Source organism: Panulirus ornatus, chromosome 2, assembly GCF_036320965.1.
Source record: "Panulirus ornatus isolate Po-2019 chromosome 2, ASM3632096v1, whole genome shotgun sequence".
Lineage (NCBI taxonomy): Eukaryota > Metazoa > Arthropoda > Malacostraca > Decapoda > Palinuridae > Panulirus > Panulirus ornatus.
The window spans coordinates 16,979,853-16,992,955 of NC_092225.1; the positions used below are offsets into that span (position 1 = coordinate 16,979,853).

Genomic DNA, 13,103 nt, shown 5'->3' on the forward strand with positions numbered 1-13,103 from the left:
AGACACGTAGGTTAGATTCTTTAGTAGAAAAAAAGTTACGTAGAGCAACCAGCGTTCAGGGTGAAGTTAGAACGCAGCACATAATAACTTATATATGTCCAAGTGGAATTGAGATGATAATTAAATAATTTTCGTAATTAGCTTGTTATTGCCCCTGTTCGACTGTCATTAAAGAAAACTTAATTAGACCAGCCAATTTTTTGTAAAGTTCATTACTTACGAGCATTAGACAATTGCTTATTATACCAATAGAGAGCCGTAGTTATTTTTGCCAGATACTAATTATTAACTGTGTATTCTTTTATGTCGATGAGAAAGACGTATATTCTGTTTAAGAATATCTTCAACAAAATGGCACAATTCTGGGGGTTTTGAACTGTTAGTTATTCGTTTAATTACTGTCGGTTATCAGTTTTACTGTGGATTTAAGGATTATTTGCAATTTACGGTTTGCGTGATTTTGATTGTTAACGACCTCAATTATGGGACATGGTTGACTGACCATTTTTGGGTGTACAAAATTATATTGCGCCTTTTAATCACTCTTTGGCGTGTCATTTCATTTGTGGATCCTTTCTTAAAGATGCTTGGTGCACTAATCTGACCCGATCTTTTGGTGTAGGCCTAAAGGTCAAGGTCAAAGACGACTGTTTTTAATCATGTCGCAGCTCAAGCTCTTCAGACCAGCTAAGCTTGGACAGAAGGTAACCATAGGAAGATAAACTCTCTGGCTTTTTTAACATACTGAACCGGTCAGATGTCAAGGTCACTGAGTCAACTGTAGCAGATTGCCTAATCAGAACTCTAGCGTCGAAGTTATATAAGTTGCATCGGTAAAACCTGGTTGGGAGGTTGTCGGTAACTTGCAAATGTGTCTTGTAGGCGTGTGGCCTGATGGATAAATGTCAAGGACACGGTGAACTATTCGAGATCTTCGTGTGAAGATCGAGTATTTCAGATTAGATTGGAGAATTGGCGCTGAAAAAGGATTCGTCGATAGTAACCCTATAACCGTCTCATACGGAGGTTATAAAGTGAATATGTATGTTGTGATAAATATTGTGGAAGGTTGGAGGTGAAAATGGCTGGCTGATAGTTTTGCTTTATTGACGCATCTTTATTATGGTTGTTTTTAAGATAACCTCGGATCCGTTAGTGGTTACGGCAAAATGCTGTGAATAGTATTAGTGAAGAAGAAAAAAAAAAGCTTTGGAATGATATATTTATATTTCAACCCAAGAGAATGAATGCGCTTGTTCGTAGATTAGGATAATTCAAGCGCATTGTTCCCTGCACATAAATTGTCGCCATGATTGTGTATTCACAAGGAAACTTGATTTGCACACATTATAGAATGTCTTTGAACTTAGGTGTTTTGGTTGATTATATTACGTAATCATGTGGGTAAATTGGCTATTGCGATTGTGAATATCTTTCGTTGGAACTCTTATCTTTGCGGGTAATTATCTTGTAACACTAGACTTTGGTACTTATGGCTTCCTATCTGTTTGCCACTGATTTATGCTGAACACATGACAAGTACAGGTCCTTTCCTTAGGCCACCACTTTCGTGGTTATCTTCTTAAGTTTTTTCATCATCATCACAAAACCCCATAACCGTTGATGGTGCACTGGAGGAGGTGAAGGCGTGGGCCACCATAGTTGGGGTGCTAGTGGGCGTGGGGCGAGCCCGACGTACCGTTGTGCGTCGTGTTATTAGCTCGCCAGCCTTCCAGGGCACGGCCGTCTCCTAGAGACCTTCCTATTATCCCTCTCGTGTCTCTGCCGTGCCTGCTTTCTGACCTTCCCCCACACTGTCGTATCGTCGTTCTCTCTTCTTTATTATCATTCTCTCTCTCTCTCTCTCTCTCTCTCTCTCTCTCTCTCTCTCTCTCTCTCTCTCTCTCTCTCTCTCTCTCTCTCTCTCTCTCTCTCTCTCTCTCTCTCTCTCTCTCTCTCTCTCTCTCTCTCTCTCTCTCTCTCTCCCCCCTCCAGTTTACCAATCCTCATCTTGTATGTTTCCATCTGTCCGCTTTGTGCACAGCCACAAACTGACTGCAGTTATTTTTTTTTTCAAAAGTATGGCATTGTTGTCGTCGTCTGTAGATAATTAGTTTCCGTGCTCTAGTTCCCATTAACCAGCACGTTCCCCCTCTCATCACCACCCACACGCTCCGAACCCACCCTCATTCCATCACCACCCACGCACCACAACGACCTTCATCACCACCCTCGCTCCTATCACTCACCCTTGCTCTATCTCTAGCCTCGACTCCATCACCCCACGGCGGGCGTATCAAGCTCCCTTAGGCGAAGCTCTTTTTGGATACTGCTTCTTTCTTTTTCCCCCCTGTCTCCTGTTTCTTCCCTCTTTCCCCTCTAAGTTTTCTCGCGCCCTCTCCTCACCCTGGCTTACCCACGCTAATAGTCTTGCACTTGCAATAATGGATCTGCCAATAAGGCTTGTGGAGAGGGGGGGGGAGGGAAGGAGGGCCCTGTAGCCCCCCCACCCACCCTAAAGATTTTCAGCTCCCTCAGATTTTCCACCAATTTGTGCTGGAAAGATAACTCAGGCAGGAAAATAATTACAGTCAGCGCGGTAGTAAAAAAAAGAAGAAAAAAGATATTTCCTGAGTTTGTCAAGGCTATTGAAATGAACTTGTTTTTTCCTGTGGAAGGCCTCCGTTTTCAGGAAAGAAAGAAATAACTCCCAACATATGGTCTGCCCTCACGAGGAAATCCGTTAAGCCGGAACTGCTGCTTATGTGTGCATTCAGGGCCAGTGTATTAAGTGAAAAACAAGACCATGAACCCTTAATTAAGTCGAGCTGTGAAAGAAAAAAATTATTCTCCATGAAAAGTTTTGAAACGATTTATAAATCCTCCAAGAAATATCTGATAGAACAAGTAGTATCTAATTCATTAAGGAGTGTATCGAATATGAGCAAATCTCTAAATGACCATAGGAGTATGGGATTTTAGAGAAATATTTAATCATGTAATCTATATTTTGAGTAATTGTTGGGGTCGTTTCATTCTGTGATTTCCGTATCATGCACCTCATTTATATTTTCGAGTAAAATAGCTGTATTGCCTGGGGCGAATATAACAGCTCCTGGTAAACTATCCAATTAAGATTTAATTAATACCTCTTGTAAGTTATGATCAGGAGAGCCTTGCTGTGAGAGGCATAAAAACGGAGTTGAGGTTCGATTTTTAATTGGGTTTAAGGAAGAGCAGTTTGTATACTGCGTTAAAGGTCGATATGCTTGTAAAGCGTAACCTGGTTGGAGTGCAGTGGCTTTCAACAAATGAGTTTAGTTGATATTCTAATAAATTACCCATTTAATGATCACATCAGCAGCAGTGTAGAATGGCAGTTAGGGTTTGGAGGGTTGCAGTCCGTTTGGTGTCACCGTTATTGAGACCTCTTTAGCGACCGATGGAAACGCGAATTGTCGGGCTCGGTAACGCTTTTTCACATCCACTATATATAGAAACTGCACTTTCTGTCATCTGATTGGAGCACTTACGACAGTAAATCGAAAGATCATTATCAGAAAAGAAATAACCATCTTTTGGAAAATTTTAGATTTGATTCCTTGTAGCATCTGGCACACATTATAAAGAAAATATCTTTTTTTCAAAGTAAAACGTCACAAGTCTTGACAGTATATCCTGCTAAGAGCTGTGAAGGTAGGGATAAATGTAAGTAAACTTTAAGGACCCAATAAAATGAGAATGGTAGACATTCTTACAGTCTTTGAACAAAGAAATCGTGGAAGTGAAAAAGGTGAGTATTCTGAGCACGCGTTCGATTTTTTTCTCTCTTGTGGCCATCCAATACCGTGGTAATAACCTCCCACCTAATCCCAAACGCCACCGCGCCCCGTCACGTAACAAGGCAGAACCTTTGAAACATGTATGACATTTCCACCATTACAAAAAGAGAAGGGCAATATTAGAGTATTAACATGTCACAAAGTAAATTGCTGAAGTCAAAACAAACGAAAAAAAAAAATAGGATGCTAGTGGGGATTGCCGAAGGCAACCTAAACTTCCAAACAAGAAGTTCACAGTATTGGAAAAGCATGCAATTTTTGGTTATCTCCATTGAGAAATCCTCTGCTTCACAGGCAACTGTGCTTAAACCATTTGTCGTCCTCATCCTAATACCTGACAGTTATAAACATAAGCCACAACTCACCATAGTCTCACCCGAGTACAGTGTGTCAGACATCATTCATTGTTTAACAAGTAAGCCAGTAAATTTACATTAACCTTCCGTTTAGGGACATCAGCTTCAACAACTTCATTATGGGGGAGAAAATGAAGAGACGAAGACATACAGAGTACAGAATTTAAGATTTTCGAATGGCCAAAGCATCAGCGAATGTGACGGAGCAACCTTTGCCTCTCCAGACGAGATGCCAGGTTGGATTTTCCAAAGGACTGCTGATAACGCTCCAGAACATATATGCCCTTGAATAGAATATTGTTGTGTGCTGTAACCTTTTAATTTGGGTGAAATTATTTCGTTAGGAAATGTACTGTAAGCACTGAAAAGCCGCTTTTGTCAGTCAGAAGTAAAATCAATCGGAAGGACAGAGTGCAGACGGGAGACGACATAATTTCCTCATGGTATATCCTGGGAAGGCTTGGTGGGAAGATATTTTCCTCTGAATAAAAGGGTGTCATACAGACAATAGACCTCGGGTGTTTTTACACCACTTTGTTGGTGCTCCACACCCATATATATATATATATATATATATATATATATATATATATATATATATATATATATATATATATGTGTGTGTGTTTGTATGGGGTTGGGTTGGGCCATTTCTTTCGTCTGTTTCCTTGCGCTACCTCGCAAACGCGGGTGACAGCTAAAAAAAAAAAAATATATATATATATATATATATATATATTTTTTTTTTTTTTTTTTTTTTTTATACTTTGTCGCTGTCTCCCGCGTTTGCGAGGTAGCGCAAGGAAACAGACGAAAGAAATGGCCCAACCCCCCCCCCCCATACACATGTACATACACACGTCCACACACACAAATATACATACCTACACAGCTTTCCATGGTTTACCCCAGACGCTTCACATGCCTTGCTTCACTCCACTGACAGCACGTCAACCCCTGTATACCACATGACTCCAATTCACTCTATTCCTTGCCCTCCTTTCACCCTCCTGCATGTTCAGGCCCCGATCACACAAAATCTTTTTCACTCCATCTTTCCACCTCCAATTTGGTCTCCCTCTTCTCCTCGTTCCCTCCACCTCCGACACATATATCCTCTTGGTCAATCTCTCCTCACTCATTCTCTCCATGTGCCCAAACCATTTCAAAACACCCTCTTCTGCTCTCTCAACCACGCTCTTTTTATTTCCACACATCTCTCTTACCCTTACGTTACTTACTCGATCAAACCACCTCACACCACACATTGTCCTCAAACATCTCATTTCCAGCACATCCATCCTCCTGCGCACATCTCTATCCATAGCCCACGCCTCGCAACCATACAGCATTGTTGGAACCACTATTCCCTCAAACATACCCATTTTTGCTTTCCGAGATAATGTTCTCGACTTCCACACATTTTTCAAGGCTCCCAAAATTTTCGCCCCCTCCCCCACCCTATGATCCACTTCCGCTTCCATGGTTCCATCCGCTGACAGATCCACTCCCAGATATCTAAAACACTTCACTTCCTCCAGTTTTTCTCCATTCAAACTCACCTCCCAATTGACTTGACCCTCACCCCTACTGTACCTAATAACCTTGCTCTTATTCACATTTACTCTCAACTTTCTTCTTCCACACACTTTACCAAACTCAGTCACCAGCTTCTGCAGTTTCTCACATGAATCAGCCACCAGCGCTGTATCATCAGCGAACAACAATTGACTCACTTCCCAAGCTCTCTCATCCCCAACAGACTTCATACTTGCCCCTCTTTCCAGGACTCTTGCATTTACCTCCTTTACAACCCCATCCATAAACAAATTAAACAACCATGGAGACATCACACACCCCTGCCGCAAACCTACATTCACTGAGAACCAATCACTTTCCTCTCTTCCTACACGTACACATGCCTTACATCCTCGATAAAAACTTTTCACTGCTTCTAACAACTTGCCTCCCACACCATATATTCTTAATACCTTCCACAGAGCATCTCTATCAACTCTATCATATGCCTTCTCCAGATCCATAAATGCTACATACAAATCCATTTGCTTTTCTAAGTATTTCTCACATACATTCTTCAAAGCAAACACCTGATCCACACATCCTCTACCACTTCTGAAACCGCACTGCTCTTCCCCAATCTGATGCTCTGTACATGCCTTCACCCTCTCAATCAATACCCTCCCATATAATTTACCAGGAATACTCAACAAACTTATACCTCTGTAATTTGAGCACTCACTCTTATCCCCTTTGCCTTTGTACAATGGCACTATGCACGCATTCCGCCAATCCTCAGGCACCTCACCATGAGTCATACATACATTAAATTCTTCCACACACTTTACCAAACTCAGTCACCAGCTTCTGCAGTTTCTCACATGAATCAGCCACCAGCGCTGTATCATCAGCGAACAACAATTGACTCACTTCCCAAGCTCTCTCATCCCCAACAGACTTCATACTTGCCCCTCTTTCCAGGACTCTTGCATTTACCTCCTTTACAACCCCATCCATAAACAAATTAAACAACCATGGAGACATCACACACCCCTGCCGCAAACCTACATTCACTGAGAACCAATCACTTTCCTCTCTTCCTACACGTACACATGCCTTACATCCTCGATAAAAACTTTTCACTGCTTCTAACAACTTGCCTCCCACACCATATATTCTTAATACCTTCCACAGAGCATCTCTATCAACTCTATCATATGCCTTCTCCAGATCCATAAATGCTACATACAAATCCATTTGCTTTTCTAAGTATTTCTCACATACATTCTTCAAAGCAAACACCTGATCCACACATCCTCTACCACTTCTGAAACCGCACTGCTCTTCCCCAATCTGATGCTCTGTACATGCCTTCACCCTCTCAATCAATACCCTCCCATATAATTTACCAGGAATACTCAACAAACTTATACCTCTGTAATTTGAGCACTCACTCTTATCCCCTTTGCCTTTGTACAATGGCACTATGCACGCATTCCGCCAATCCTCAGGCACCTCACCATGAGTCATACATACATTAAATAACCTTACCAACCAGTCAACAATACAGTCACCCCCTTTCTTAATAAATATATATATATATATATATATATATATATATATATATATATATATATTTCCCTGGGAATAGGGGAGAAAGAATACTTCCCACGTATTCCCTGCGTAGAAGTCGTAGAAGGCGACTAAAAGGGAAAGGAGCGGGGGGCTGGAAATCCTCCCCTCTCAGTTTTTTTTAATTTTCCAAAAGAAGGAACAAAGAAGGGGGCCAGGTGAGGATATTCCCTCAAAGGTCCAGTCCTCTGTTCTCAACGCTACCTTGTTAACGCGGGAAATGGCGAATAGTATGAATAAATAAAAAAAAAGAATATATATATATATATATATATATATATATATATATATATATATATATATATATAGAAAGTGGGCTGACAACTTTAATGATCACATCAGGAGCAGTGTAGAGTGGTTTCATTCCACACCGAACACTGAAAGTAGAAAAAAAAAACTCAAAATCGAGGTTAGATAATGAGAATGCTACGTGGACTAAACTATAGTGTTGTGCACAATACAACTTAACAGGCCTACGGTTATGGTGTAGCATAACTACAGTTTACACAACGGTAGCTTAAGAACATAGTCTGTGATCTGTAGCCTAACCCTAGTCTACGGCATGGTGAAGCCGAGTTTCAGTTTGTTGTGCCCGCTTGAGGGCGAGGCAAGACGACGCCTCGCTGAATAATCTTTAAGCCTAACTCGGTGTTCCACGTAGATCCCACTGAATCACATTGGCCTTCCGCCGTATGAAAAGACGTCTGCTTCCTCCTCTTACTTTTCACTCTCTCACTCCTCGAAAGAAAGGAAGAAGAAAATATCTGTCTGTCTGTCTGTATTATAAGCACTCTTCCACGCCAACAGCAGACCTCCGGGCCAGGGCCAGGAATAGCGGTTTATACACCGCATGAATTCATCGTCCTTGCTTTTGGTAAATTGACAGCATGGGACCATCTGGTGGTGTACAATGTGTTATATATATATATATATATATATATATATATATATATATATATATATATATATATATATATTATGTTGCAAGTAAAACCGCAGTGAAGCTGAATTATACTAAAGCACTGGACACTACGTATTTGCCGTTTCCCTTGGGGTTTTACCTGCATCTTATATACGCTCGCTGCTTATGTACTTTTAGCATATATATATATATATATATATATATATATATATATATATATATATATATATATATATATATATATGTGTGTGTGTGTGTGTGTGTGTGTGTGTAGGCCAGTTTTGGGTCTCTGTAGGACAGTGTTGCAGTGATGGTGTGCTAGGCAGTTTTAGGTTGGTGTGTGAGGCAGTGTTAGATAGCTGTGCAGAACCTCTAGGGTCGCTGTGAAGGGCAGTTTTTGGGTCGCTTTGTAGGGCAGTGTTGAGTCGCTGTGTAGAGAAGTGTTAAGTTGCTGCATAGCCCAGTGTTGGTTCGCTGTCTAGGCCAGTTTTGGGTCGCTGTCTAGGCCAGTGTTGGGTCGCTGTGGCAACCAGTATAGATCACCGGCGGGCAGTTAGCTGGGTCAGCTGTGCTAGAGTGGCCCGCGGGGAGGTGCATATTGAGCCAGCCAGGAGGGTGTGTGTGTACTATGGAGCGGTGTCATGAATAAATGAATAGCGAGATGCAGCATAGGGAGTCGTCATGAGGCCACAGTATGACGTCGACACCTTTATGGCCTAAATTCTTAGTCTTTTTCATATGTTGTCTTCAGGTCTTGTGATTGGAAGTCATGGAATATGTACATCAGTATATGGCACCAAGTTACCATGTGAAGGTCTTTAGATAAAAAAAAAAAGGTTGTTTTGTAGTTGGATGTTTTGGGTGAAACGAACATTATCCTTATCAAGGATACGGATCGTAGCTTTAGTAGGAGTTCGTGTTCGAGGATGCTCGGCAAAAACGTCAACAGGAAAGTTTTCATGTATAGTGGTTTTCATCTCTTTTTGTTATCTGAAGATACTTTCAGTAATGCTGTCATTTCTAAAGTACTGTAGATCCACTGGGTGAGTTTTAAGATAAATTTGTATGCAAGTTGTATGTATATATGCCGTGAAAGATATTTTTTCAGTACGGAGACCTCCATGAAGCAAGCTACATATAATGGTATGTTTTTCTCTTTATCGTTCCATAAAGGCTAGGGCCTTTTACCTAATGAGTGTTGGACCGTGTTCAGTGGATTTTCTCGTTACTTGCCCGAATTCGTACTGCCTTCGCCTTTTACTAAGCTTTCTGAAAGTTTAAATGAACACCCTTTAACCTTTTGAGAACGTAATTACCCTTGACTGCTGTGATAAGACCCTTGTGTAATGATAACATTATAGGTGAGATCAGAGGTCAGGTCATCCATCATACCAAAGGATCGTTTGTACCATTATACAGAGAAGAGGCTACATATGTTTTCACACAGAGCAACCTTATTGTCAATTATTATACCTGACGTTTGCCATCACACTGCTATAGTTCGTTCCAAATTATGCTCGATATGCATAGTTTCTGATATTTCTTAAATATCTCATGTTGAATTTGCAATTTAATCTTATGTTTCCTTTTGCAGGAAAAATGTGTATTATGTATTTCCATTACCTGATAAAAGAATTCATTGATAACATTTTTATCGTTTGTATTGAATGTTATTGTTTAACCCTGGACGCAAATAGCTAAAGTTACCGCCCTTTAAGAAATGGGTCATTAGTATTCTGCCTCACCTCAGTTTTAAATTACACTCGTCTCTCCCCAGAGTTAGATCGTCCCTGTGTCTCCCTAGAGTCGTATTACCCTTGCCTCTCTCCCCAAAGTTAGATTAACCTCTCCCCAAAGAAGTTATATTAACCTTCTCTTCTCAGAGGGATTAACCCCTCACCTAAGAGTTAGATTAACTTTGTCCATCCCAGAGAGTTAGATCAACATAGTTGCCCCTCAAAATTATGTTAACCCACTCTCCTCAGATAGATTAACTTAATATTAACCCTGTCTAAGTACTTAGTTAGGTTGATTAGCCAAATTTCTATTACCTCACCCAATAGAACATATATCTAATTGTTTTCTAAGTCAAAATTACTATACTATGGTCTTCCCCTCAACAGCTTCGACGACAGTAGCAGCCTTAGTTCCGGGGTGAGCGACACCCTGAACGAGATGTCGGCGGAGGACGTGCTCTCGTCCTCCCTGTCCTCCGACCACCCCGCCTACGCCAAGGTCAGTCGCTAAGCTTCTGGGGTGCGGCGCCGGCCAGCCGGCCCCAACCCATCCCCGCCACTCCCTCAACCCTGCCCTACCCTACCCTACCCTGCGCTTCCCACCCCACCCACCCTTGTTCTGACCTACCGGCCACCGGGGCCACTTCGCTGGGCTTCTGGCTGGGCGCTCACGCATGAAAGTCTCTTTTTCCCTTTTTGTCACCCTCGCTCTTTCTCTCTCTCTTGCGTCATGAAAAAGGGTCTCAGTATATGCACCCAAAGGTAGGTAATTTTCTCTCTCTTTCTCTCTCTCTCTCTCTCTCTCTCTCTCTCTCTCTCTCTCTCTCTCTCTCTCTCTCTCTCTCTCTCTCTCTCTCTCATAAAATCTCTTTCACTTCTCGTAGGTAGGTAATTATCTATCTCTGGTAAGTAGTAGTTGGTAGAGGAAGGATTAGCGACAACAGTAGTAATATGGCTGTCATGTTTCACTCCTTTCACTCAGGTTGCTTTCTTTTTCTTTCTGCCTCACCCACATATAACTTACTGGCATTCAGCCTCCAAACGTACAGTATCTTCATCTCCCACATACCATTTAACACCACCATATTCAAACAACTCATTCTTCATTACTCGTTTTTCCTGTGGTACGCGCTAACCCTGCCTTTTGGCCAAATCTTTTCGTAGGTTCTCGTAGGTAGGTAGTTCCTTCAGCATGCCTCTGAAATCTCGTTTCAGGTAGTCGCAGGTAGTTGCTCTCTCTCTCTCTCTCTCTCTCTCTCTCTCTCTCTCTCTCTCTCTCTCTCTCTCTCTCTCTCTCTCTCTCTCTCTCTCCCAGTTTCATTTATCAAAATATGTTAGATTTGTCTGCCGGATGGCGCAAGGGAGTAGTGCTTTATGTACAGGTGCAGGAACAGTTCCTGGTGTGCCTGCTCCTACTGCATTTTTACCCTCAGGTGTTGGTTGGGGCGTGTATGTGGCGATCATGGACGCCAAGATTAAAGTGGACAGTGGCATTCTGCTGGTGTTAAATGCCGGCCATCGATTTATCTGACTTCTCCGGCAGGATTTGTTTTGGGGTCCGGGAATGCACCTCCCCCGACGGGGCGAAACAGTCACTAGATAACGTACGAAATTTTGGTTGAGTGTTGATTTTGGTGCATAGTCTCGAATGTCCAGAAATTTCGTGTGATATGAATCACATAGTTAAGGGATTTAGTGATACTGATCACCAAGGTGAGGGATTTAGTGTCAGTTCAGTCCACGAAGATTAGATGGTTCATGTTTTAGAGGCTGGATTATTGTGACAGTTATAACACTGCATCCTTAATTCACTAATTCACCCCCCCCCCCTCGCCACTTCCCCATCCGCTTTCAGCCCTGTACATTAGTCGAGGTCAGAAGGTAGTGTTAACAGAGACCAGGTCATTGTTAATATAGTGCTGGGACAATCGAGCTTCTTACGTCATCAGAGGTCTGAGCCCCGCGCCGCATTTGTCTTCGTCAGCCGATACGTCGTCACGTTTTTGATGCGCACGTGGTCTGTAAGTTGTTTTTCCGTCAGGTTTTGCAGGTTTACACTGTTTCATGATATATTTCCCAAGTATCGCATGAAATAGTTTTGAAAATTACTTTAGTGCGCAGATAAGCTTAAAGAAGACAAGTAGAGGGAGATGGTGGCAGTGGCCTTGGCCTGGCTTCCATTCCTCATGAGCTGCGTTTGTCGCTTGTCATATTCACGGGCTCGACCCGCCACCCAGGGCTTCGCTGGGGAAGCAATTTTTATTCTTATTTTTCATTCACCTGCTCTGAACCCTCTCCCCCCAGGCATGAGATCTAATTCATAAAGATTTCTTTTAATCCTCTCAAATTCCCTCCTCCCTCAGATATTATAAGATTAGACTGTATGCTGGTTATAAAAGTCAACTGCAGCGTTGAAATCAGGCATAGGAAGTATTTCTTAATTTCTTTTTGTCAGCTGTCCTGACGCATTGGAATATTTTTCAAGTGTCCTTCGGTTGCATGTCACCCCCTCCATCCTTCCCTCACAGGCCCCCCACACCCCCGTCCCTGCTGGAAGTTTCTGGAACCGCCACTGTTGTTCTTTAGTTGTTCCACAGTAAATGTAATTATGAAGATTACATTAGTGACTCATTTAAAATCTCTCCTGTAAATGGACGTTAGCTTCTCTGATATTTCATGGACCCTATACGAAAATATTTTAGTCTCATCTGGACGTCTCCATAAGTATTACAAGATTTTTCATGTAGTGAAGTGAATTACTCACAAGGGTTAGTATTTCAAGATTAAAACTCAAATCCAGGGAGAGTATCAGACCATTGTGATAGGTCAGATTGCCTTTGTCTTGGCGCGCGATTTGGACGGAGTCGTCCACCGATATGTTGATGCCAGTGTATTCATCTTATCTGTTTGTTCCTCAGTTCGCAGATGCAGTTACCTTAGAATTCAGTGGATTTTCTTATTTCCTAATATTCTAATGTTTATTTGTGTTCGATTCTCTTATGTTTGTCCTTGAGTTTTTTTTATGTATATCTCTTGATTATCTTATATGTACTGCCTTAGAGAATGATATTTGATAACGGACTATTATTTTTTGTTT

The 13,103-nt window shown here is 41.8% G+C and overlaps 1 protein-coding gene across 15 annotated transcripts in view; it reads left to right on the plus strand.

Annotated features, from left to right (window-relative positions):
• The window catches only part of LOC139753686 (uncharacterized), a 661,673-nt gene that overhangs the window by 582,242 nt on the left and 66,328 nt on the right, over positions 1-13,103 (plus strand). For all 15 annotated transcript variants that reach the window (XM_071670482.1, XM_071670373.1, XM_071670454.1 and 12 more), the window contains one exon: positions 10,394-10,505. In XM_071670482.1, the coding sequence (XP_071526583.1) occupies positions 10,394-10,505 (112 nt within the window). The remainder of the gene's footprint in view (positions 1-10,393; positions 10,506-13,103) is intronic.